The sequence below is a fragment of the Hypanus sabinus genome, chromosome 16 (genome assembly GCF_030144855.1).
Source record: "Hypanus sabinus isolate sHypSab1 chromosome 16, sHypSab1.hap1, whole genome shotgun sequence".
Lineage (NCBI taxonomy): Eukaryota > Metazoa > Chordata > Chondrichthyes > Myliobatiformes > Dasyatidae > Hypanus > Hypanus sabinus.
In genome coordinates this window covers 83,379,993-83,405,742 of record NC_082721.1, presented here as the reverse complement: position 1 = coordinate 83,405,742, position 25,750 = coordinate 83,379,993, and the positions used below count along the sequence as shown (strand labels likewise).

At 43.0% G+C, this 25,750-nt stretch overlaps 1 protein-coding gene across 8 annotated transcripts in view; it reads right to left on the bottom strand.

The window, feature by feature from the left end:
- Positions 1–25,750, bottom strand: part of LOC132406514 (DENN domain-containing protein 1B-like) — a 127,184-nt gene that overhangs the window by 41,893 nt on the left and 59,541 nt on the right. For 6 of the 8 annotated variants that reach the window (XM_059992291.1, XM_059992292.1, XM_059992290.1 and 3 more), the window contains 4 exons: positions 20,458–20,501; positions 19,400–19,449; positions 12,909–13,028; positions 4,150–4,219 (listed from right to left, as the gene is read on the bottom strand). In XM_059992291.1, coding sequence (XP_059848274.1) covers positions 4,150–4,219; positions 12,909–13,028; positions 19,400–19,407 — 198 coding nt within the window. In that variant the 5' untranslated portion in view covers positions 19,408–19,449; positions 20,458–20,501. Of the gene's footprint in view, positions 1–1,433; positions 2,028–4,149; positions 4,220–12,908; positions 13,029–19,399; positions 19,450–20,457; positions 20,502–25,750 lie in introns of those variants that run through there. The other 2 variants (XM_059992294.1, XM_059992295.1) reach the window with 2 other exon arrangements.

Here is a 25,750-nt window from a genome sequence, read left to right as displayed (position 1 = left end):
GAACAGGATCACTTGATGTCCTTGAGCCATGTCAATATTAAATGATGTGACTCTTAGTTGGTGTTGTCCAACTTACTCCTTCACTTTCTGGTGATAATAGACCAAATGGAACTCCCCTCAGGGACTGTATTCCAGCTAAGGTGACTATGTTCTAGAACCCAATAAAAATCTCCTGGAACTCACTGAGAGAAGCACGTCTAACACTTGCTACTGTTCTTTCTTGAAGACTGGGTCAAAGTAGGAAAAGCATGTCAGCAACATATTACAAGGGAGAAGGCTCTGAAGGCACAGTGCTGTAGCCTAGGTATAGTGGTACCCCAGCAACTGGTCGCCCTCATTTGTGATTTCCCCAGCTCTCAGAATCTTTATCATCTTGGTGGCAGAAGTAGGGGACAGGAGCAAAATGACGACTAGCACCACAAAATCATGGTTACAGGTTGGTGAGTCACCAAATAGTCTCTGTTGAAGCAGTCCTGTCCAAAATCCCATCCAAATGGTGACTTCTAACTCCAGTTTCTAGTTTCCTGGTCATGTCTTGGCATGACTCAGAGTCCCAGTGGATGTGTAACAGATCAAGGATCAACTTTATTCACCACTTACATTTACACTATTAGGAATTTACCATGGTGTGTTGGTCAGGGAATGACATACAAGAAAAAAACAACATTCAATAATTATAAAGAATAAAGAATTATACAAAAATATAGTTAGAGCTTCAAGTACAGATATGGGATAAAATTGTATATATCTATAAATACCAGCACATATTTACAATGTAAACAGCATTATAAAAAGTGGTTTAAAGTGTTTACAGTACAGTGAGTGATGGTAGTAATAAGTTGAGGGAGGATGGGGTTAACTAGAATGGTTGAACAGGTTAGAGGTATATAAGATGATGAGAGGCATTGATTGTGTGGATAGTCAGAGGCTTTTTCCCAGAGCTGAAATGGCTAGCACGAGAGGGCACAGTTTTAAGATGCTTGGAAGTAGGTACAGAGGAGATGCCAGGGATAAGTTTTTTACATAGAGAGTAGTGAATGCATGGAATGGGCTGCTGGCGACAGTAGAGGAGGTGGATACAATAGGGTCTTTTAAGAGACTCCTGGATAGGTACATGGAGCTTAGAGGGCTATGGGTAACCTTAGGTACTGTAATTTCTAAGGTAAGGACATGTTCGGCACAGCTTTGTGGGTTTAAGGGCAGTATTGTGCTGTAGGTTTTCTATGTTTCAAGATAACTGTCTGGGGGAAGAAATTTTTAAGATGGCATTAAATTTTTGTTTTAATAGCCCTACAGCACTTTCCAGAAGGAAGAAAAGGCAGTTTGCTGGGTGGGTAGTGTCTCCAATGATTTTTCCTGCCTACTGCTTTGTCCTGGACACATACATGTCCTGCAGAGAAGGTAGACTGCAGCCAAAGACCTTTTCCACTGACCTGATAGTTCACAGTAGTTTTCCTCTGTTGTGAGAGGATGCTGCACCAAGCCAGACAGAAACGGCAGACGTGCTACTCCATGAAAGGGTTCTCTCTCACTCAATAGAGACCCCTACCAAAAGTCTAAAATGTTTCTTTGAAATAACCTTTCCAACCATGGCAGAAGAGCAATTGATCATTTATGCATCCTCCACCATATGTGACCACTGTGCACCAGCCATTAGCACAAGCTGAGAGAAAGGCATCCAAGGCCAGGCCATTTATAGTCATCTCTTCTGAAGCTGATGAAGGAATGTCTTCATACAGATAGAACTGACCAAATGTGGGGCATCCCTGAGGCATTCCTCTTCCAAACTGAAGGGGCACCACCAATGATTTCTTAACTTTAACCAGACACTCTGTGGCACTATACAGATAGTGGAATCTGGTCACAAGGCTGCCTGAATATGAACTGTATTCCAAAAGGGTATTCATAATCCATATCACCTTCACCTGGTCAAGGAAAAGTAAAGCAACAATCGGGTAGTCCTGAAGGAATGATGGACCAAATGGATATTATCGTGGATGAACCAGCCCAGAATCATATAGAAGGATGTGGGTCAGCATCATGCTAGATAAGTACACATAGCATGGGAAAAGACCATCTTGTAATCCATGCAGAGATGGGAGATCAAGGGTCCAATGTTTTTATCACCCATCTTCAGCAAGAAAATAAATGTCAATCCTGTGTTGTGAGCAGAGCATCAACCAGCTGCCATGTTTTCCCTCAGAAATGGTGCATGGTTGTCAACCAGGGTCCCAAGCCTCTCTGAGGAACTCCACAGCCAGTTCATCCATCATTTGAGACTTCTCCCTGAAAACTATTGGAGGACATGGGTCAGTTCTGTCAATGCTGATGGAGTCCCTCCCTCAACACTCTTGGGCTGACCTTCAATAGCCCTTTTCATCAATGACAGGAGACTCAGAATGGGACACCAGGATGTCCACCACCTCAGTGATGGCCTCCAAGTTATCTCAGCGTCTCACTCCAAGTCCCTTTGCTCTTCACACAGACACCACTAGTGGTAAATATCAGCACTTAAAGTGCCTTTCATTTTAAAGTGTGAAGAACCTATTCTTGGAGCCATTAAAGTATACAGATGTGGGGGGGGGGGGGGTCCACAGGAAGAGTTGCCACAATGACGTATATATAAGGGGTGACTATAGGGATGGACAGAACAAGGACCTAAGAACCACACTCATGCTTCATTAAAGGTAATGAATGAATGAATGCTTGAGAGAGAAAGGATGCAAAGGAAGTGGAAACCGAGGGCAAGATGTAGGACAATAACTCCCATGTCAAGATTATCTCGATTTATGTAAGTGAACACCTCACAGCTAATGGGCTTCCTTCTGGAGGGATAAGAACTTTCATTATCTAGGCAGCTTTAGCAGAGATGGGCCAGAAAAATAGGATGGGAAGGGAGTTTACATGCACACAAAATATAAAAAAGTAGCTTCCCTTTAGACTTCAGCAACCCACTCCCAGGATATTATATTCTCTCTTTCATTCTTATTGACCTTCCTTAATACAGTAACCAACCTTACAGAATGCACAAGGTGTTCTTAACTAGGCTTGCAAAAGCTCTTTTCCACCACTTACAATCTAAAGTTCGGGTGGCAGGGTGGAGATATGTCTCTACTAAAGGAGGTGTAAGGTGCTCCTTCCCTCCGCTAGTCTGTAGCTTACCTTGGGGAAGGTATAGCACCTGTTTAGCACCCCCCTCCCCCTCACCGTCCAGATCAGAGTCACGCGAAATCATGGGAGCAGGTGGTGGATGGTCGTATGAGCAGCTGGTGCACATCACAAGTCCTGCTTATGTGACCACTGATGCCAGGCAGACAATCTCTGAAGAGTATTGATAATGGCTGGGGTCACCCGTCTTGTAAAGAAAGTGCCCAGACAAAGGCAAACCATTTCTGTAGTAAAATTTGAGACCATAATCACCCACATCATATGACCAACATGGCACATAATGATGATGATGATGATGACAATCTAATGTAGATGGAGAACAAAACATCTCCTCTCTGCCATGTAGCTACTTCACACTGGCTAGGGCCAGGTGCTTTCAATCAAATCAACCAGTGCAGTCCCCACCCAGAAAGTTTGTGCTGGGACAGTGTAGAGGAGGCTTCAACTCCTTATGTCATCTGTGCTGTATCAGGACTTGCTGTGTATTATGGGACAGAAAAGAGAAAATTCACACACACACACACACACACACACACACACACACAATGCTGGAGGAACTCAGCAGGCCAGGCAACATCTATGGAGATGAATTATAGATGCTGCCTGACCTGCTGAGTTCCTCCAGCACTTTGTATGTGTCGCTCTGTATTTCCAGAGTCTGCAGAGTTATTGTGTTAAAGAGAAAGCTTAACTCTCTAACTTACGGTGTTCCTGTCAGGATAACATATATGGCATGTATCGTAGTGGGAGTTTATTCTGCATATAAGCCACTTTGTTCCTGCCCTGCAGAGTTTGAAGGGGCAGTTTAGAAGCAGTAAATTTCGTCTGTTGGAAATTCAAACTAATTTGAAAGATTTGTAAGATCAAACTAATTGTCTGAAATCTAAAATTTATCCATATCTACAGCAGATGTATGTTACAAGGTAAGGTTTACTCACTTTATACAGTGTGGGTAATATTGTATTGTAATATTTACTGTACCTGTCCTTTTGCCAAGAAGTCAGCTATATTGTTTAGGAGTTTGTAGAAAACTTCAAACCAGGGCAGGAAACTAGAAGACAAATGGAAACAATTGATTAAAAGGAATGCATAGCTCTGGTATAATGGAGAAATGAACCCAAGATGTCACAGCTCAGTTACAAACTTTAACTTAAGAAACTGATATATTTTATTTCTCACACTGGGTTACAGAGTCATAGAGAGATTTTTAGTGCTTTTATCCTTCTCTATGTCTTCACTGGGTGGCCGGGTGGAGATTTGTCTCTACCAAAGGAGGTGTAAGGTGCTCCTTCCCTCTGCTAGTCTGCAGGTCAGTCTTGGGAAAGGTATAGCACCTGCTTAGATCCCCTGATCAGGCCATGGGAGACAGTGGTGGATGGTCGTATGAGCAGCTGGTGCACAACACAAGTCCTGGCCATGAGGCCATTGACACCAAGTAGACAATCTGTGAAGAGTATTAATAATGGCTTGAAAAGACACTGCCCAGAAGAAGGCAATGACAAATAATTTCTGTAGAAAAATTTGCCAAGAACATTCATGGTCATGGAAAGACCATGATTGCCCATATCATACGACACGGCACGTAACAAACAAACGAATGTCTTCATATTCCAAAATTCCTTTTATCATAGTTTTTTTTATTTATAGCTCTTTCATTACCTTCTCTATCAAACATTTTTCCACCTGCTTACTCCTTGCTGCATGCACCTGGATGTCCTCTACTGCTTTAGATTCATTCCCACCCTTCAGGAGGGAGGATGAGTAAGACTATTCAGTCATATTGCCATACTAGAAGAATCCTGAGCCAACAACTGCATATGTGACTCCTCAGGGAGACAAATTATGAATCAGAGTCCCAGAAGATTTGTATCTGGAAACAGATGTACTCAGGGAAATGCAGATTAAAAATGTGGAGGTTGTTTAAGGAGTATTTGCATGGCGTTCTGGATAGGTTTTCCCATTGAAGCGAGGAAAGGAAGGTAGGGTGAAGGAATCACGGATGACAAGAGATGTGTAACATCTAGTTAAGAGGAAGAAAGAAGGTTTAGGAAGCAAAGATCAGACAGGGCTCTGTTACTAGGTAGACAGGACGAAGCTTAAGAATGGACAGGGGAGTGAGAAGGGGACTTGAGAAGGCCTTGGAGAGTAGGATCAATGAATTTAAGGGCATTCTACATGCACTTGAACAACAGGGGGATGACCAGAGTGAGGGTAGGACATTCGGGGATAAAGAGGAAACACCTGCTTGCAGTTGGAAGAGAGAGGGGAGGTCCTTAATGAAAATCTTACTTCAGCGTTCACCAATGAGAGGGGCCTTGATGAATGTGAGGACAGCACAAAACAGGCTGATTTAATGGAACATGTTAACGTTAAGAAAGAGGGTGTACCTGAATAAATTATTTGAGAAAGTGACAAAATAAATTGATCAGGTCTGAGCTGTGGATGTGGTATATATGGATTTTAGTAAAGAGTTTGACAAGGCTCATTCTGAAAGTCAGTAGGCATGGGATCCAAGGAAACTTGGCTGAGTAGATTTAGAATTGCCTTGTCCACAGACGGCAGAGGGAGTTAGTAGATGGAGTGCATTCTGCTTGGAGGCTGACCAGTGACGTTTTACAGGGATCCCTGCACCTTGTGATTTTTATAAATGAATGAGCAGGTGGAAGGTTAGCAAGTTTTCAGTTGATGTGAAGGTTGTTGGTGTTGTGGATAGTGTAGAAGGTTGTCGCAAGTTACAAAGGATCATTGATATGAATACAGAGCTTGGCTGCTAGGTGGCAGAAGGACTTCCAATTTGGAAAAGTGTGAAGTGATACACTTTGGAAGGTCGAACTTGAAGCTGAGTACAGTGCTAATGGCAGGATTCTTAACAGTATGGGGGAGCAGAGAGATCGATATCCATTGATCCTTCAAAGTTGTCAAGTATTGATAGGGTGGTTACGTATGTGTATGGTGTGTTGACCATCATTAGTTGGGAGATTTGAGCTGCAATGTAATGTCATTGCTCTATAATGCTAGGGTTAGACCACGTTTGGGAGTATTGTGTTCAGCTCCTGTCACTTCATTATAGGAAGGATGTGGAAGCTTTAGAAAGGGTGCAGAGGAGATTTACCAGATTGCTGCATGGATTAGAGGGCATATCTTATGAGGGTAGGTTGAGTGAGCCAGGACTTTTCTCTTTGGAGCAAAGGAGGATGAGAGATGTCTTGATAGAGGTGTTCAAGGCGATAAGAGTGGACAGCCAGAGACTTTATTTAACAGGGCAGAAATGGCTAATATGAAGTGGCATCATTTTGAGGTGATTGGAGGAAAATGTAAGTGGGATGCCAGAGATAGTTGTTTTTGTTTACACAGACAGGGTGGGTGTGTGGAATGCCCTTCTGGGATGGTGGTAGAAAAGATATATAAGGGATATTTAAGAGATCCTTAGATAGGCACATGGTTGAAGGAAAAATGGAGGGCTATGGAGGGAAGGATTAAATTGACTTTAGAGTTAAAGGTTTGGCACAACATCACGGGCTAATGGCCTGTACCATACTGTTTTAAATTCCCCATGTTTCTAACTTTGGCATTACTGGATCTAATAGTACCCACAGTGCAGATTAACTTAGGGCCCTCTAGAAGCGCGAGGCAAGTGTTTGCCTAGTTGAGCCAATTCTTTCTTCAGCCTTGGAACATAATCTGAACCACAACAGAATGATTAACTTGAATCCAGATCTTCTGAAATGAGATCCTTGGAAATAAATGGCAGTGATGAAGAGAGGAAGCTTCCTCCTGAGTCTCTGCTCTGGAGGGCACAGCGCTGCAGAGAAATCTCACATGCTGCTGTTCCCTTCTCTGAAGAGAAGACCTTTCCACTTCTGGGGGGTGGAAATCTTCCCTGCCTCTCCTTTGTTAGGTACACCTGTTCATTAATGTAAATATCTAATCAACCAATAACTTGGCAGCAACTCAATGCATAAGAGCATGCAGTCATGGTCAAGAGGTTTAGCTGTTGTTCAGAACAAACATCAGAATGGGACCGAATTGCAATCTAAGTGATTTTGACTGTGGTATGATGTTGATGCCAGATAGAGTAGTTTAAGCATCTCAGAAATTGCAGATCTCCTCTGAGTTTCACACACACCAACAGTCTCTAGAGTTTACAGAGAATGGCATAAAAAGCAAAATACAGTCAGTGAGCAGCAGCTCTGTGGGTGAAAATGCCTTGTTTAGGAGAGAGCTCAGAGGAGACTGGCCAGACTGGTTCAAGCTGACAGGAAGGTGATAGTAACTCAAATAACCATGCGTAACAATGGTGCGCAGAAGGGCATCCCTGAGCACACAACACCTTGAACCTTGAAGTGGAAGGGCTACTGCAGCAGAAGGTCACGGATATACAGATATATCCTCAGTGGCTACTTTATTAGGTACAGGAGGTAGCTAATAAAACGGCCACTGAGTGTATGTGTGGCAATATTTTGGGCAAGGTGTGGAAGTCAAAATCCTGTCTTCTTGCTTCAGATACATTAAAGATCCCTTAGCAATATCTTAAAAGGAGCATCCAGTTTATCTGCCGTCTTTGTCATAACCTTGACATTATCAATGACACTGCAAACAAATTCATCTCATTGGTGTTTGATTGCTGCTATAAAGCAACGCTTCTTTCCTTAAACTAAAAACAATCACTATACTTTAGAGCCCTTCATTGCACGTACAGAGCTTCCAATGAACAGCGAGTTTCTCTGTTGTTTTCTGTTCTTAAGTTGTCACTCATCATTCCAGGCAACTTTAGATTTTGAAATATTTCAAGAAACATTTCAGCATTTCAGTTCCTGTGAATGTGGTTGGCAATAGAAATATCAACTTCCACTCTGCTGGCATGTGACCACACACACACACAGTTCCTCTCCATTGGAAAGCTAATTTTCTTTGTACTCATGTTTCCCTCCTTAGCTGGGCAAAACCACTCAGTGATTACTAATCCACTAAATGAGGAGGCCCTAGATGCTCCCCTTAATGAATACTGTATCCTACATGCACTTTTGGACAATTACTGACCACTGATGGTGCCTGAGTAATCACAGGATTTAATGTGGGTTGTGTTGTTTTGGGGTTTACAGGGCAGTAAACATGGACTTTGTGAAAAGCTTTACTAAAGTCCCATGTTAGGTAGTTCCATAAGGTTTAAACATGAGATCTGAGGCAAGCTGGCTAATTGGGTCATATCTGAGAAGAGGCAGAGGGCAGTTGTGGAGGGATTCTTTTCTGATTGGTAGTGTGTGAGTTGGGACATTGTGTTGTAACTTAACAAAACACTGGTTAGGCTGGGAGAGTTGAATGCAATTTCAGTCACCATGCACCAGGAATCAGAATCAGGTTTAATATCACTGGTGTATATTGTGACACTTGTCTTTGTGGCAGCGTTACAGTGCAATACATAATGATAGAGAAAAAGCTGAATTACAGTAAGTGTATATTATTTATTAAATAGTTGAATTAAGTTTGTAGTGCAAAAATAGAAATTTAAAAAAGTGAGGTAACATTCATGGGTTCAATGTCTATTCAGAAATCGGATGGCGGAGGGGATGAAGCCGTTCTTGAATCATTGAGTGTGTGCCTTCAACCTCCTGTACCTCCTTCCTGATGGTAGCAATGAGAACAGGCATGTCCTGGGTGTTGAAGGCCCTTAATGATGGATGCTGCCTTTTTGAGGCATCACTCCTTGAAGATGTCTTGGATATTATGGAGGCTAGTGCCCATAATTTTACAATTGACTGCAGCTTACTTCGCCCCTGTGCAGTAGCCCCCTTTCCCCCACCCCACACCAGATGGTGACACAGCCAGTTAGAATGATCTCCACGGTCCATCTATAGAAATTTGTGTTGTAATTGCACTGGAGAAGGTGCAGAGGAAATTTACCAGGATTTTGCCTGGAATGGAAGACTTTAATTATAAAGGGAGAATGCATAGGCTGGGTTTGATTTCCCTGGAGCAAAGTCGCATTAGAAGTACTTGATGGATATAGTACATAAAATTATGAGGGACCAATACAGGATAGATAATCAGAACCTCTTTTCTATGTTAGGGGTGTCAAAGTAAGAGGAAATGGAATTGCTTTATTATTGTCACATGTACTGAGGTACAATGAAAGGCTTACATGAGGAAATCTGCAGATGCTGGAAATCCAAGCAACACACACAAAATGCTGGTGGAACACAGCAGGCCAGGCAGCATCTATCGGAAGAAGCACTGTCGACGTTTCGGGCCGAGACCCTTCCAACCTGATGGCATGAACATTGACTTCTCTAACTTCTGTTAATGCCCCCCCTCCCCTTCTTACCCCATCCCTGATATATTTAGTTCCCCCTTTTTTTTCTCTCTCTCTGCCTGTTCTCCATCTCCCTCTGATGCTCCCCTCCCTCTTTCTCCCTAGACCTCTCATCCCATGATCCTTTCCAATCACCTTTCCAGCTCTCAGCTTCACTCCGGTCTTTTCCTATCATTTCGCATTCCCCCCCCACTTTCAAATCTCTTACTATCTTTCCTTTCAGTTAGTCCTGACGAAGGGTCTCGGCCCGAAACGTCGACAGCGCTTCTCCCTATAGATGCTGCCTGGCCTGCTGCGTTCCACCAGCATTTTGTGTGTGTTACAATGAAAGGCTTGTTTGCATACTGTTCATACAGATCAAATCATTACAGTGTGTTGTAGTACAAGATAAAAATAATAGAATGCAGAACAATGTGTATCAGCTAATAGAAAGTGCAGTGCAGACAGAGAAAAAGGTGGAAGATCATAACTGAGGTAGATTGTGATGTTAAGAATCAATCTTATCGTACTAGGAAACTATTCAATGGTTTATAACAAAGGGTAGAAGCTGTATCGAATCTGGTGGTACGTGCCCCTAGGCTTTTGTATCTTCTGCCTGATGGGACACTGGAAAAAGACAATGTCCGGAGTGAGTAGCATCTATGATTATGCTGACTGCTTTACTGAGCCAGTCTAAGGAAGGGAGGCTGGTTTTCATAACGTGCTGAGCTGCGTCCACCACTCTCCGTTGTTTCTTGCTGTCAGGGGCAGAGCAGTTGCCATACCAAACCGTTATGCATCCAAATAGGATTCTTCCTATGGTGCATAGACAGAAGTTGGTAAGGATTGATGGGCACATGTCAAATTTCTTTAGCCTCCTGAGGAAATAGAGGCAACGGTGAGCTTTTGTGGCTGTGGAGTCTACGTGGCTGGACCAGGACAGGCTATTGGTGATATTTACTCCTGGGAACTTGAAGTTGTCAACTCTCTGAACTTCAGCACCATTGATGTAGGCAGGAGTATGTGCCCCGCTCCCCTTCCTGATGTCAATAACCAGCTCTTTTGTTTTGCCTATATTGAGGGAAAGTTCACAGCATGACACCATGTTATTAAGCTCTCCATCTTCTTCCTGCACATCCTTCGCCTTCCTCCATCTCGTTATTTGAGATACAGCCCAGTACGGTGGCATCATCTGCAAACTTGTAAATGAAGTTAAGCAGAATATGGCCACACAGTCAGGAGTGTGCTGGGAGTAGAGAAGGGAGCTGTAACCTTGCTGGGCACTGGTGTTCAGAATAATTAATGTGGGGGTGTTTCTGTCTATCCTAAGTGACAAGCCACACGCATACTAAATGCTGGAGGAACTCAGCAAATCAGGCAGCATCTATGGAGGGGAATAAACAGCTTAGGTTTTGGACCAAGGACTGGAAAGGAAGGGGAGAGAAGCCAGATTAAGGTGGTTGGGGAAGGGGAAAGTGTAGAAGCTGGCAGGTGATAGGTTAGACCAGGTGAGGGGAAAGGCAATGTGTATTCCTCTCCAGCATTAAGTGTGCGTTGCTCAAGATATCTGGCATCTGCAGGATCTCTCGTGTTTATGAGTAGCCACACATAACCTGCAGTGAATTACTCACCCCGGTCTTGTCGAAGCCTTTGTGCCACTTACTAGTTACATATTAGTAAGTGTGATGGTACACCTTGAACAAGATCAGATGAGAAGACTCTAACAGTTATCAAGAAGTACAGAGCCATTTAAGGGAAACAGATTATTTGTTCAACACTCCAACTATTTCCTCCTCTGCTACTAACACACCAAGGTTACAATGTCCACCAAGTACATGATGCTCTATGTAATATGCTGGAATGTCTTAGTCAGCACCTCCAAAACCCACCACCTCTACATGCTAGGAGTCGTATGCTTGAAGTGACAGGAAAAAGTTTTAAAGAGGATCAGAGGGGAAAGTTTTTCATAAAGATTGAAAGTACATTTACTATCAAAGTATGGATGCAGTATACAACCCTGAGATTTGTCTTCCCACAGGCAGCCATGGAACCTGTTCGAAGAATAAATGTCAATATCCTCTGCATGCAAAAGAAACAGATCATGCAAGCAGCAACAACAAACAAAAAACACATAATATAAGAATCAAAATATAAAAAACAGAGTCCAGGCATGTTCAGTTTTTTGCTTTTTTGCACCGTTCTCTGTAAACTCTAGAGAAGGTTGTGTGTGAAAATCCCAAGAGGTCAGCAGTTTCTGAGATACTCAAACCATCCTGTCTGGCACCAAGTCGAGTCAAGTCAAGACACTTTTACTTGACTTCGTTCCACAGTCAAAGTCACTTAAGTCATATTTCTTTCCCATTCTGATGTTTGCTCTAAGCATTGACCGAATCTCCTGACCTTGTTTGCATGCTTTTATGCATTGAATTGCTGCCACATGATTGGCTAATTAGATATCTGCATAAACGAGCAGGTGTGCAGGTATACCTAATGAAGTGGAAACTGAGCATAAAATTTCAATACTGGAAACAAGTGACAATAAAGCACTGGTTTTGATATATCCCCAATTGGTGTCTTGGAAGTCAACCAGGTGTTCACAAGTAGCTACTGCCATTGCCTTCTGGCCTGTAGAGGTGGTGGGTTTTGGAGGTGCTGACAAGGACACTTGGGAAGATTAACAGAGAGCATCCTGTTCTTTGTGCACGTTGTAACCTTGGTGTGTTAGTGGCAGAGGAGAAAATAGTTGGGGTCCAGGAACTGGGTGCGAAACAAACAATCTATCGAATTCATTGCCACAGAAGCTTAGATAGCTCTGCACTTCTTGATAGTTGTTGGAGTTCTTCTCACTTGATCAAACACAAGGTAAACCATCACACTTAATATGTGACAAGTAAGTGGTACAAAAGCTTTGAGAAGGCAGGAGTAACTCATTCACTGCAGGATATCATGGTATCTGTGTGATTGGTTCTGTTAAACTATAGGTCAATAGTGACCCATGATACTGGGGCTGTAAGGCTGCTGAATGTGGTTTGACTGTTTGAAAAGGATACTTGTCTGACATGTGCAAAGTCTGTTACTTGCCACTTGGCGACCATTGCCTAGATTTTCTCTCAGTCCTGGAGATCCTTCATTACCTGTGGAGCTGCAAGTAGAACTGAATTTTACACAGTCAGCCCTGAACACTTCCATTTCTGTCTCTGCGGTTCTTCATGGACAGTCTCCAGAACGTGACAGGTTGTGGGATTTCAGTTTTGGAAATGGAGTGGAACTAAGTATTTGAGGAAGGGGAGTTGTCAATGTGGAATCTTTACCGGTTAGAGTGAGGAGACAAGTAATTGGAGAGAAAGGCTAAAACGAATCTGTTTTGTTATTTTTCATAAATGTTTTGGAAGGAAACACAATGTTAGTTTGTAGAAATTGTTCAAGTTCTGGGCCCATCTCCCCATCCTACCTGAGGATGCAGATGCAGGTCTTCGAACTCCCAGTCAGCCGACAAAAACCAAACCGTTGAAATCCATCTATATCTGTCAGGACGAAAGTGAACTGCTGGACTGTGGTACTTTCCCATTCCCTACCAAACAGAAACAGAATTCTATAGTTCAGTAATCAAATATCTCTTTGGCACCACAGAGTAATTCTAATCTAGTGAGTAATTCACCAGAGGATTTCATGAAGACTAATAAAACCCCATGCTTTGTTGTCATGAATTATTCTAATCTTGCATTTCACAAAGGTACTCTAAAAGGATGGACACCTTTAACCAAAGAGGTGAATAATAAAACCCTCTCCGGAAAGGTCAGCTGATTCAGTGTGACTGGTTACTGAATATTTTTTTGGGGGAAGGGTTGAGAAAGATTGGGCTAGCTAGACTATTAAGTGCCCATGGTTTAGTAACTTCAATACCCAAACGATCAATAAGCAACTTGTTAGAAAAATGTAAATACGAGGAAATCTGCTGGAATTTCCAGATGCTGGAAATTCAAACAACACACACAAAATGCTGGTGGAACACAGCAGGCCAGGCAGCACCTATAGGGAGAAGCACTGTTGACGTTTCGGGCCGAGACCCTTCGTCAGGACTAACCGAAAGGAAAGATAGTAAGAGATTTGAAAGCAGTGGGGGGAGGGGAAAATGCGAAATGATAGGATAAGACCAGAGGGGGTGGGGTGAAGCTAAGAGCTGGAAAGGTGATTGGCAAAAGTGATACAGAGCTGGAGAAGGGAAAGGATCATGGGACGGGAGGCCTCGGGAGAAAGAAAGGGGGAGGAAAGCACCAAAGGGAGATGGAGAACAGGCAAACAACTAAATATGTCAGGGATGGGGTAAGAAGGGGAGGAGGGGCATTAACGGAAGTTAGGGAAGTCAATGTTCATGCCATCAGGTTGGAGGCTACCCAGCCGGTATATAAGGTGTTGTTCCTCCAACCTGAGTGGATTCATTTTGACAGTAGAGGAGGCCATGGATAGACATATCAGAATGGGAATGGGACGTGGAATTAAAATGTGTGGCCACCGGGAGATTCTGCTTTCTCTGGCGGACCGAGCGTAGTGAAACGCTTATCCTTGCACCTTCTCACCCACTACCATTCAGGGACCTAAACAACATGAACATTGACTTCTCTAACTTACGTTAATGCCCCTCCTCCTCTTCTTACCCCATCCCTGACATATTTAGTTGTTTGCCTGTTCTCCATCTCCCTCTGGTGCTTCCCTCCCACTTTCTTTCTCCCGAGGCCTCCTGTCCCATGATCCTTTCCCTTTTCCAGCTTGGTATCACTTTCACCAATCACCTTTCCAGCTCTTAGCTTCATTCCACCCCCTCCGGTCTTCTCCTATCATTTTGCATTTCCCCCTCCCCCCCCAACTACTTTCAAATCTCTTACTATCTTTCCTTTCAGTTAGTCCTGACGAAGGGTCTCGGCCCAAAACGTTGACAGTTTTTCTCCTTATAGATGCTGCCTGGCCTGCGGTGTTCCACCAGCATTTCGTGTGTGTTTTTGTTAGAAATCCAGTCAAAGTGAGCCCACAACATTACACCTGACAATAATGAGACAATGGAAATGCTTGGCTAACTGATATCGTTCAGGTATCGTTATTCCACATTCAACCATTTATCCAGTCAGTGCAAACAAAAAGCTGAACTGAAGGAACACCTAGAATGAAGGCACTTCAAAACCCCCATAGCCTGCGACAATCTGTGAACTCAGTTGCCGAGGCTGATGTGAGAGCATCCTTCAGGATCCACAGAATCCATCTAGCCCAGATGGTGTACCTGGCCAAATACTGAAGACCTGTGCTAATCGACTGGCTGGAGTACTTATAGACATCTTCAGCCTCTTGCTTCAGCAGTCTGAGGTACCCATCTGCTTCAAGTAGTCTTCAATCATACCAGTGCTCAAGAACACGTTAACATGCCTCAATGATTACAATCAGTAGCACATACATTAGCTGTGATGAAGTGCTTTGAGAAGTTGATCATGAAGCAGATCAACTTCTGCCTGACGGAGTGACTGGGATCTGCTCCAGTTTGCCTACCATCACAACACGTCAACAGCAGATGCCCTGACATTTTATTGGCTCTTCTCTCAGCTCTGGAACCTCTAGACAATAAAGATACACATGTCAGGATGTTCTTCAGTGACTACAGCTCAGCAGCCAATACTATCACTCCCTTGAAACTCAACACAACTCCAAGATTTGAGTCTCAATAATTCCCTGTGCAAGTGGATCTTCCATTTCCTCACAGGTAGATCCCAGTTACTACAGTTTTACAATAGCATCTCCTCCACAATCACCATCAGCATAAGCGTACCACAAGGCTGTGTGCTTGGCCTGCTGCTCCACTCACTTTACACCTATGATTGTGGCCAAGTACAGCTCCAATGCCATATTTAAGTTTACAGACAACATCACTGTCGTTGACCAAACCAAAGGTGGTGACACATCAGTATATAGGAGTGGGACTGGAAGTCCGGTTGAGTCGTGCTAATCAACAACCTCTCACTCAACATTAGCAAAACCAAAGAGCTGACGATGACCTCAGGAGGAAGAAGGCAGAGGCCCAAGAGCCAGTCCTCATTAGGGGATATGAGGAGGAGAGGGTCAGTGCTTTAAGTTCCTTGGTGTTAATGTATCAGAGGATCTGTCCTGGGACCAGCATGTACATGCCATCACAAAGAAGGCACAGTAGAGCCTCTACTTTCTTAGGATTTTGCATAGATTCAGCATGTTGCCAAAAACTTTGACAAACTTCTATTGATGCACAGTGGGGAGTATCCTGATTTGTTGCATCATGGCCTGGTATGGAAATACCAGTGCTCAGCAGCAGAAAAGCCTACAGAAAGTGGTGGATTCAACCCAGTCCATCACAGGCAAAGCTCTCCCCTCTACTGAGCACATTTACATGGAACGCTGCCACAAGAAATCAGCATTCATCATTAAGGATCCCACCATCCAGGTCATGCCTTCTCGCCACTACCACTCGGCCGTAGATTCCACACTACCAGGTTCAGGAACAGTTGTTGCCCTACAACCAACAGGTTCCTGAACTGGTGTGGATAACTTCACTGACCATAGCTCCGAACTAACTTTTGACCTATTGGACTCACTTTCAAGAATTCCTTTAAAACTTATGTTTTTAGTATTTTTTATTATTAGCACAGTTTGCCTTCCTTTGCACATTGGTTGTTTGTCAGTGTTTATTTGGACCATAAGACCACAAGGTATAGGTTCAAAATTAGGCCATTTAGCCCCTCAAGTCTGCTCTGCCATGGCTGATCCAATTCCCTCTCAGCCCCAGTCTCCTGCCTTCCCCCTCTATCTCTTCATGCCCTGACCAATCAAGAAGCTATCGACCTCTGCTTTAAATTTACAGAAAGACTTGGCCTTCACAGCTGCCTGTTGCAAAGAATTTCAGAGATTCACCACTCTCTGGCTAAAGAAATTCCTCCTCATCTCTGTTCTAAAAGGATGGCCCTCTATTTTGAGGCTGTCCTCTGGTCTTAGACTCTCACATCACAGGAAACATCCTCTCCACATCCACGCTATCGAGGACTTTCACCATTTGATAGGTTTCAATCTGGTCACCCCTCATTCTTCTGAATTCAGTGAATACAGGCCCAGAATCATTAAATGTTCTTCATACGATAAGCCATTCATTCCTGAAATAATTTTCATGAACCTCCTTTGAACTTTCGAAGAACCTTGTCTCTGGTAATAGTAACCACACACTTCATGACCCCAGACACCTAGAACTTCCACATTCTGCTAGTGTCTTCCACAGTGAAGACTGATGCAAAATACTTACTCAGTTCATCCGCTATTTCCTTGTCCCCCGTTACTACCTCTCCAGCTTTGTGTTCCAGCTGTCTGATATCCACTCTTGCCTCTCTTTTACATCTCATGTATCTGAAGGAACTTTTGGTATCCTCTTTAATATTATTAGCTAGCTTACATTCGAATTCCATCTTCACCTTCTTAATGATGTCTTTAGTTGCTTATTGTTGGTTTTTTCAAGCCTTCATTCCTCTAACTTCCCACTAGTTTTTGCTCTATTATATCCCCTCTCTTTGGCTTTTATGTTGGCTTTGACTTCCCTTGTTAGCCATGGTTGTGTCATCTTGCCTTTAGAATACTTCCTTTTTAGGATGCATATATCCTGTGGCTTCTGAATAACTTACAGAAATTCTAGCCATTGCTACTCTGCCATCATCCCTGCCAGTGTGCTTTTCCAATCAATTCTGGCCAACTCCTCTCTCATGCCTCTGTAATTTCTATTCTAAGTCTGAGTATGAGGCCTCTGTCAATCCCAGTTGATCATGGATATTCTGTCCTAGCTGTCTAGATATGCAAACATGGGCTGTATGATATGGAGAGCAAGCTGTTGCCCGTAGCAAGCTCTCCCTCTCCACGCAACTGATGAACCCAAAGGAACGGCTGAGACTGATACAGTTTGGTACCAGCAGCGTCACAGGAGCTGCCAGTCAGCATTCAACTCAATGTAGGACTGCCTTAGGGACTCCAGCTCTGGATTTTCCCCTCTGGGTTTACTCCCGAAGCCTTTCTCATGAGTGGGTGTAGCTGCAAGGCAGCAGAGGTTTGAGATCAGAGTTTTCCTTCTCCTAGAAAAGCTGCCAACCACAGCTGACGAGGCCCATTTGTCTGAATTTCCATTACTCTGCTGTAATACCGTTACTTCTGACTTTAGCTTCTCCTTCTCAAATTTCAGGGTGCATTCGATCATATTATGATCATTTCCCCTGAAGGGTTCTTTTACCTTAAGCTCTCTGATCAATTCCGGTTCATTGTACAACACCTATTCCAGACTAGCTTATCCCCTAGTGGGCTCAACTACGAGCTGCTATAAAAAGCCAATTCATAGGCATTCTAGAAATTCTCCCGCTTGAAATCCTGCAGCAACCTGATTTTCCAAATCTACCTGCATATTGAAGTTCCCCATGACTATTGTAAAACTGCCCTTTTGGCATCCATTTCTATCTTCCATTGTTTTGTGTAGACCACATCCTTACTGCAGCTGGGGGGTCTGTATACAACTCACATCAGGGTCTTTTTACCCTTACAGTTCCTTTATTCTATCCACAATGATTCAACACCTTCTGACCCTTTGTCACCTCCTTCTGATGATTTAATTTCATATTTTACCAACAAAGTTGCGCCACCCTCTTTGCCTTCCTTCCTGTTCTTTCGATTCAATGTGTATCCTTTACATTAAGCTCCCAGCTATAATCTTCTTTTAGCCATGATTCAGTGGTGAGTACAACATCATACTCGCCAATCTGTAACTGTGTTATGTAAGGTTTTCCTATTCTATTGTATTTATTTATTTTCCTTGTAAACGCCTGCAAGAAAATGACTCAGGGTATTATATGGTAACATATATGTACCTTGATAATAAATTTACTTTGAACTTTAAACTTTTCTCGAACTGTTACAGTTCATTTAGAACTAAGAACATGTTTTATTCTAATCTTCCCAAGTTAGATGCAGAATAAAACAGGCTGAACCACACACTTTACTCCAGTATTTACTTCTAAATGGTGTATCAGTCTATTTTTCCTGTCTTCTACAGCAGCAAGCAATCCAGTCAGTCAGGTCTATGCCAATTCATTGCTGTGGCACAATGTGAAACTTGCTTCATTGTTCCATTCACAGCCCAGAGCCCTTTACCCAGCCTGCTTCTAATGATATTTTGTTTATGACTTTCATATTCTCTGTCAGGATAGCATCAACTAAATTATATTTAAATTAGCAAACAACATTTACACTGAAAAATTACGCTGAACTGTTAAAACTGAAAAATTTGAGAAGTTAAGCATTGGTTTAGCCTTATGGTTGTGTGGAATTTTACCTCCAGGAACTGGATGAAACCCAAACTAATTGTAGTTGTGAATCTTCTTGTCGACCAAGTACAAAGTACATTTATCATCAAAGTATCTATTCTTTATACAACCTTGAGATTCATCTGCTTACAGGCAGCCACAAAACAAAGAAACCCAATGGAACCCATTAAAACAAAAGAAGAGCATCAAACACCAATGTGCTAGAGAGAGGAAAAAACAAATCATGCGAACAATAAAAGTAAGCTTCTAACATTTGGAACTGAAGATCACAAAAGTGAGGCATCACTGCAGCTGAGTCAGCAGCGCATTAAGTTGCAGGCTACAGCTCCAGCCCAGTGCAGGAATGAATAAACCTCCGGGAGCGGCAAGTTGAAATTCAGTGCAGAGACGAATAGACCTCGTGGTGCAGTGAGCTGAACTGACCTGTCCCTGACACTCTGACCTTTTCATGTCATCCAAATCTTGGGGTGTCCCTTGCTTTTGGACCTGGGCCCTGCTGCTTCAATATGCACTAGGGACCGAGCCCCACCAGCAGGAAGAGCAGGGAAGACATTCGGTCCTAAAGCTATGAATTGATACTTACCTTTCCATATCAAAAGGGAAGCAGAACTTAGGCAGGCTTTGCAGAGATTCCTGTGGAAAGAGAAACAGGTATCTTGGCAGCATAGTAATCACAGTCTAGTATTAACAATAGTGGTAGTTACCTGTATAGGGACCACCAATAACCTAGGTGGGGGGATAATTTCAGGCGAGTGCAGTGTTGAGCCATTTAGTCAGAAAAGCCTTGTGCCTGGCTCCTGGGATCCCATATTTACAATGCATTTTGGTGGAGGCTGTGCATATATATAGGGCTAGTTATGTCATTGGTAACTGTGATTCCTCCTCTGAATGTGTAATTTGCTCGTACTGGGTCTCCAGATTAGTATCAGAAAACTTCTGGTTGACAAAAGTAATAAGAAGACATGGTATACGGTGGTTTTTAGCATGAGATAGTAGTTAAAGGCAGTGTTGGATTCATCTCATTGGGATGCAGTTGTTTTTCAACTGTAAACCCACTAAGGGGATTCACTTACAAACTAAAAAATTTTTTCATTCTGTAACTATTTAATGTGATCCAAATAACCATCCTATAATCAAATGTAGAACATGCACTTAAATGTAACTTCCATTATTTAATCAGGTGTTCAAAGTAAAAATCATGAAGATGTCTGGAAAGGAGAAGGCTGAGAGGTAACACCGGGCTTTAAGTTTAGTTGTTAGACAGAGCAGGTGTAGTAATATTTCTGTGTGGCCATAAAATGCTAGGCCATAAATACAAGATAAGAATTAATAAATCCAATTGGGAATTCGGTAGAAACATATTTGCCCAGAGAGTGAAGAGAAGATTAAGTACTCCATCACATTAAGGTAAATGGCACTAATGTGATTAAGGGGAAATTGGAACAGAGCATGTGATGGGAATACAGAATAGGCTGACGGAAAGTGGAAAGAGGGTCAAATGGATCATATGCAGAAACATAGACCATTATACATGACCTGTTTTACAGTTGAGTCCTTTAATAGATATTTATGTCAATGGTGTCCCAAGCTCAATCACTAACCAGTCCATGAGCCACAGAGCAAGGTAAAGGTGCATCTTACCTGGTCATTGCTATCTTCTGGGAATTGCCTCAACACTGCAGGATCTGAAAGGGATGACAGAGTCCATCAAAAAGTGACTAGCCTCAGCCGTCCTGGCCCCTCTCTTATCTACTCTTTAGGGTACTGACTTTATGGAAATACCATGGTACCTTCTGTTTCTAGATAAACTGGAAGTGATTGTTGAAAGGACTAGATAAGGTGGATGTGGAGAAGATATTTTCAATGGTGGGGGTATCCAGAACTAGAGGACACAGCCTCAAAATTGAGGGGCGACCCTTTAGAACAGAGGTAAGGAGGATTTTATTTAGCCAGAGAGTAGTGAATCTGTGGAATGGTCTGCCACAGACTGCAGTGGAGGCCAAGTCCATGGGTATATTTAAAGAAAAAGTTGATAGCTTCTTGATTGGTCAGGGCATCAAAGGTTATGGCAAGAAGGCAGGTATATGGGGTTGAGCGGGATCTGGGATCAGCTATGATGGAATGGTGGAACAGACTTGATGGGCTGAATGGCCTAATTCTGCTCCTATGTCTTATGGTCTTAATACATCACCTTGGCTAAAACAAGAAGAGTGCTAAATTAACATCCCAACCAGTCCTGAGAACAAGTATTTTGATAACAAATTTGACTGACTGTAATTAGACAGGTCATTATTTACAGACACAACATGATAATAGGCCCTTCCAACGCCATCTAATTATACCAATACGACCAAGTAACCTACAAACCAGTATGTCTTGGAAATGTGGGAGGAAGCTGAAGTACCCGGAGGAAACGCATGTGGTAAACCCTTACAGACAGTAGTGGAATTGAACCTGGTTCGGTGGTGCTGTAATAGTGTTATGTTAATCTCTATGCTACCATGTTTTCTTGTTGGGTTCAGTAGCCCTGGATAAACAATTTGAAGCAGCAGGAAGACCAAAGCTGGACAGACCATCCAGATATTAAGCACTGAACTGGCTCCTAAACTCAGTTGACCTCAAAATTTTTCTCACAAACACTGATGTCCCATTGACTTGGCCTCAATACTCGGCCTGATGTCCCCGATCTAACAGGTAACATCACAAATCTAATTATGTCCTGTCGCTCTAGCAGAGGAGGCAGTGGTGTAGTGGTAGAGGGGCTTCAGAAAGTAACCCTGTGTAATGAGTAAACCAACACAAAGGATAAATGTGCTCAACTTCAGCTATCTAGCCACCTGCTGCAGACATTTATATTGGTGTTGAAAGAAATGAATGCTGCACAGTCCTTGTAGAGACAAATGTTCTGTAGCTTCAAAACATTAAACTAATTGACAGGAAGACACAGGAGTTTGAAATGAAAGTCTAACTTTGTGTTTACTTTTAGCGAGGCATGCGCATATCACATGGTAGCGTGATGTGTACGCAATTTATGTATTTATACATATAACCTGTAAACTCAACAGGCCACCTATGGAAAAGAGTACAGTTGATGTTTTGGACCTGAAACATCAACTGTTTATTCATTTCCATAGATGCTGCCTGACTTCATGAGTTCCTGCAGCATTTTGTGTGCTTTGGTTGGATTTGCAGCACCTACAGATTTTCTCTTGTTTGTGATATAACCCGTAATGAATTATTTAAAAGCATGCTTAATCAACCTATATGTATATATACACACACACACACACACACAAGATTACTCAAATTTTACTGAAATAATAAATACACAACAGTCCCAACATTACAATGAAGCATATTCCCATTGATATGTAGAGATACTGTGTGAAACAGACCCTCTCAGCTCACCGAGCTGCACCGCCCAGCAACTCACCGATTTAACCCTATAACCGGACAATTTACAATGACCAGTTAGCTTACGAAATGGCATGTCTTTGGATTGTGGGAGGAAAGTGGAGCACCTGAAGGAAATTGATATGTGTGGTACTATGATTGGTGGTGGTGGTGGCATCCGTCGGTCTCGAAAGACCACGGATCTGGGCAGGGTTGTATGGGAGACCGGCAGTTGCCCAAGCTGCAGGCCTCCCCTCTCCACACCACCGATGTTGTCCAAGGGAAGGGCACTAGGACCCATGCAGCTTGGTACCGGTGTCATCGCAGAGCAATGTGTTAACTGCCTTGCTCAAGGACACAAACACGCTGCCTCAGCTGAGGCTCGAACCAGTGACCATCAGGTTACTAGTCTGATGCCTTGCCCACTAGGCCATGCGCCAACACAATACTATGATTATGCTAAATACAATAGACTTAAAATTGAGTTTACATGAGTTTATGTGATGGCGGCGCGACACAGCTTGCAGCGGCCACTCCAGAGCTGAAATGTTATTGATATGTTATTTGTTAAGCGGGGGTGCCGTGTGCAATCCTAATCTAATCTAATCCAATCCTAATCTAATGAAAAACAGACGTGGGAGCATGGAGCACGGAGGAACATCTGGAAATCTCCAGGAAGGCTCTCTTCATTGCTGCTGTGAGGTCCAGGTCTCTGCTGAGAAGAAAAGGCCCCCAGTTCTTGGGGTCACGTTGCCGGTGGCCATTGGTAAGAGCACATTGGCATTGAGCTCTTAATATGCTCAGCAGAGGATGGTGCTTGGAGAAGCTATGCCGGAAGGGAAGGAAGGGTTGGAAGCTCAACGGATTCGGAGTCTGCAGCGGTCAGGTCGCTTTCATTGTGTGCTGTGTCTGCGAGGCTGGGTTCGACGGAGCTTTCATTGTGTGCTGCGTCTGTGAGGCTGCAAGGCGGCGCCGTGGAAGTCCATAGCGGGGGTATTCCCTTCTGCCACCTGCATGAGATGACGAGTCTATCGGGACACTGAGGACTTGTGGAAACTGTGGTGGTTTCTTTCGAACTTATAGTCTTTTAACATCTTTGGACTATTTTTACTGTGCCCATGGTCTTTTTTTAATCAAATTATGGTCAAATTATGGTATTGTTTGCACTGTTGTAACTATGTGGTTTTGTGCAGGTCTTGTAGCTTCAGATTTTGGACTTGTTTGTCTGGTGGATTTGGAGCTCCTTTCCGGGGAACGCGCTAAGATGGTAGCATGATATTAATACGCAGCAGCCTCTCCGGACTCTTGATTGGGGTTGCCAAACGTTATGTGGATTTTCAGGTGTAGTCTGTTTTGTCATGTGCTATGTTGATATCATTCTGGAGGAATGTTGTCTCATTTTTTAACTGCATTGCATTTGTGGTTTTTAAATGACAATAAACTGAATCCGAATCTGAATCTGATCTGAAGTGCTATAGACCAGACCAACAACAAAAATCTACACCATTGTAATTTGGACTATTACTTTGCAACACAGGTGACTAGCCCTGATTTCATGCAGGCCACAGCAGGACATGTTGGAAGCAGAGTGAAGCTACTTTTAAATTAAATGTCAATCTAGTGAAGCCATGAAATGCAAACTAAGCAACATGCAATGTACAGAGCTAAGTAATTTCAGAAACAGCAGGTTAGACTATGGATGACTGGTCTGGATGGTGCTGAACAATTAAACAGCTAACAGGAGGAGGCTTTGCATTTTCATTAATCGTCCCATGATAAAAACATCAAAAATAAAATCAGGGACTTCCAGTGAGGCATGAGGCAAGATAGCAACACAGCACTGAGCGCTGACATATAACCCTCCTTTTTCACATTCTTTAGGGCTCATAGACGGTCTTAATACAAGGTTGAGTTGGGGAAAGATCTAACTAAAGACATGAAACAATGTGCAGTTGGTTAACTTACTGACAGGCGCTGAGGGCGAAGATCTGAGAGGTTACTTCCAGAAGACGCTGCCTAATTGGATTCCTGCACTCAAGAATTCCCACAGCATTGTTTTGGAGATCGATAGAGCACATAGGATCTTTTCCAACAACACCTCAAGACCGCGGACCATGGTCTTTAGGCTTCTATGGTACACCCACCGGTAGGCTATCCTGGAGGGCACGAGGAAAGCCAAACCTACTCTCCCTGATGGCACCCAGCTGCAGTTCTTCGCCGAGTACAGCCCCAGCACGATGCAGGAACAGCAGGGATACAAGGAGATCCGCGCTAAGCTTCGACAGAAGGGGATCGACTCATTCCTCATATACCCTGCGATTTTGAGAGTGAATATCAAGGGCATAAAGATGTCGTTTGACTCGGCAGAGGGAGCGAGAGAAGCCCTGAAGTCAAAGGTGCTGGAAGATATGGAAGAAGGCCCTGGGCAAAGTCCACAAGCCCCTCATGACGAGATGAAACTGCATTAAGAGCTTGGACCAGCCTGTATGCTCAATCTAACAGGCATGGGCAAGTTAGCGTCCTAGGTGTGAAGTTTTCTAGTTATTCATTTATTGGAAAGTCATTTGATGCACTTTTGTATTTAGATAATTAAGGGGCCAATTTGTTTCTGAGTATTGCAGGTCAGAGTTTTAAGGTAATGGCTCAGTTAACTTGTTAGTACAAGGATAACATGGTAAGGTGATATAAGTCTGCCTTGAATACCTGTATACTTTTTATCTTTTACTTTCTAAGGTGATATTCAACACACCCAAATGTCATACTTCATCAAGAATGAAGCTGAGAAACAGCAGTTTGTTCTGAATAACTTCAGTTGTACATGTTCATTTTGGGTTATGTCTCCAGTAGACTTGTTTACATTCCTGGGTACCAGATAAGATGTCACTGGCGTCATCACTAAACAACGGTCTCCTGCAAGAGCTGTTGGGGTCTTGATTATGTGTTATATTATGTTTGAGATATATTTGATACTATATATGAGAACTGCTTTGCCTTTCTAACGTGTTGGTGCTAGAGGGGGACAGTTAATGTTCAGTGTCTGACATTGCCAGGTGACACTCACAGATGTTACAAAGTAAAGGGTTGAATGGGAGGGGTGGTGGGAAGGGGGTAACTCAGGGCTCCACCACCAACTTACAACAACAGATCCAGGGGAAGATGAGAAACACAGACAAATTAGGAAATCTTACTATTGTATCATTTAATGTTAGAGGATTAACCTCTCCCTACAAGTGTCCAAAGGTTTTAGATTTCTTACGTGGAAAGAAAATAGATATCACACTGTTACAGGAAACACATCTTAAACCTAATGACATTCCCAGGGCTCAAAACCACTTTTATAAACCCGTTGTGGCATCAGTTGATAGTACTCATACGAAAGGAATTATGATATATTAATGAGATGTAGCATTAATATATCAATTGAAAGGACTGGCGACACCAATGAAGGATGTCTTGCTTTTTGCTGTACATCCATTCAGGGTAAAAAAGTTGCATTCATTATCCTATATGCCCCAACTATATTCAAGGATGAATTTTTTTT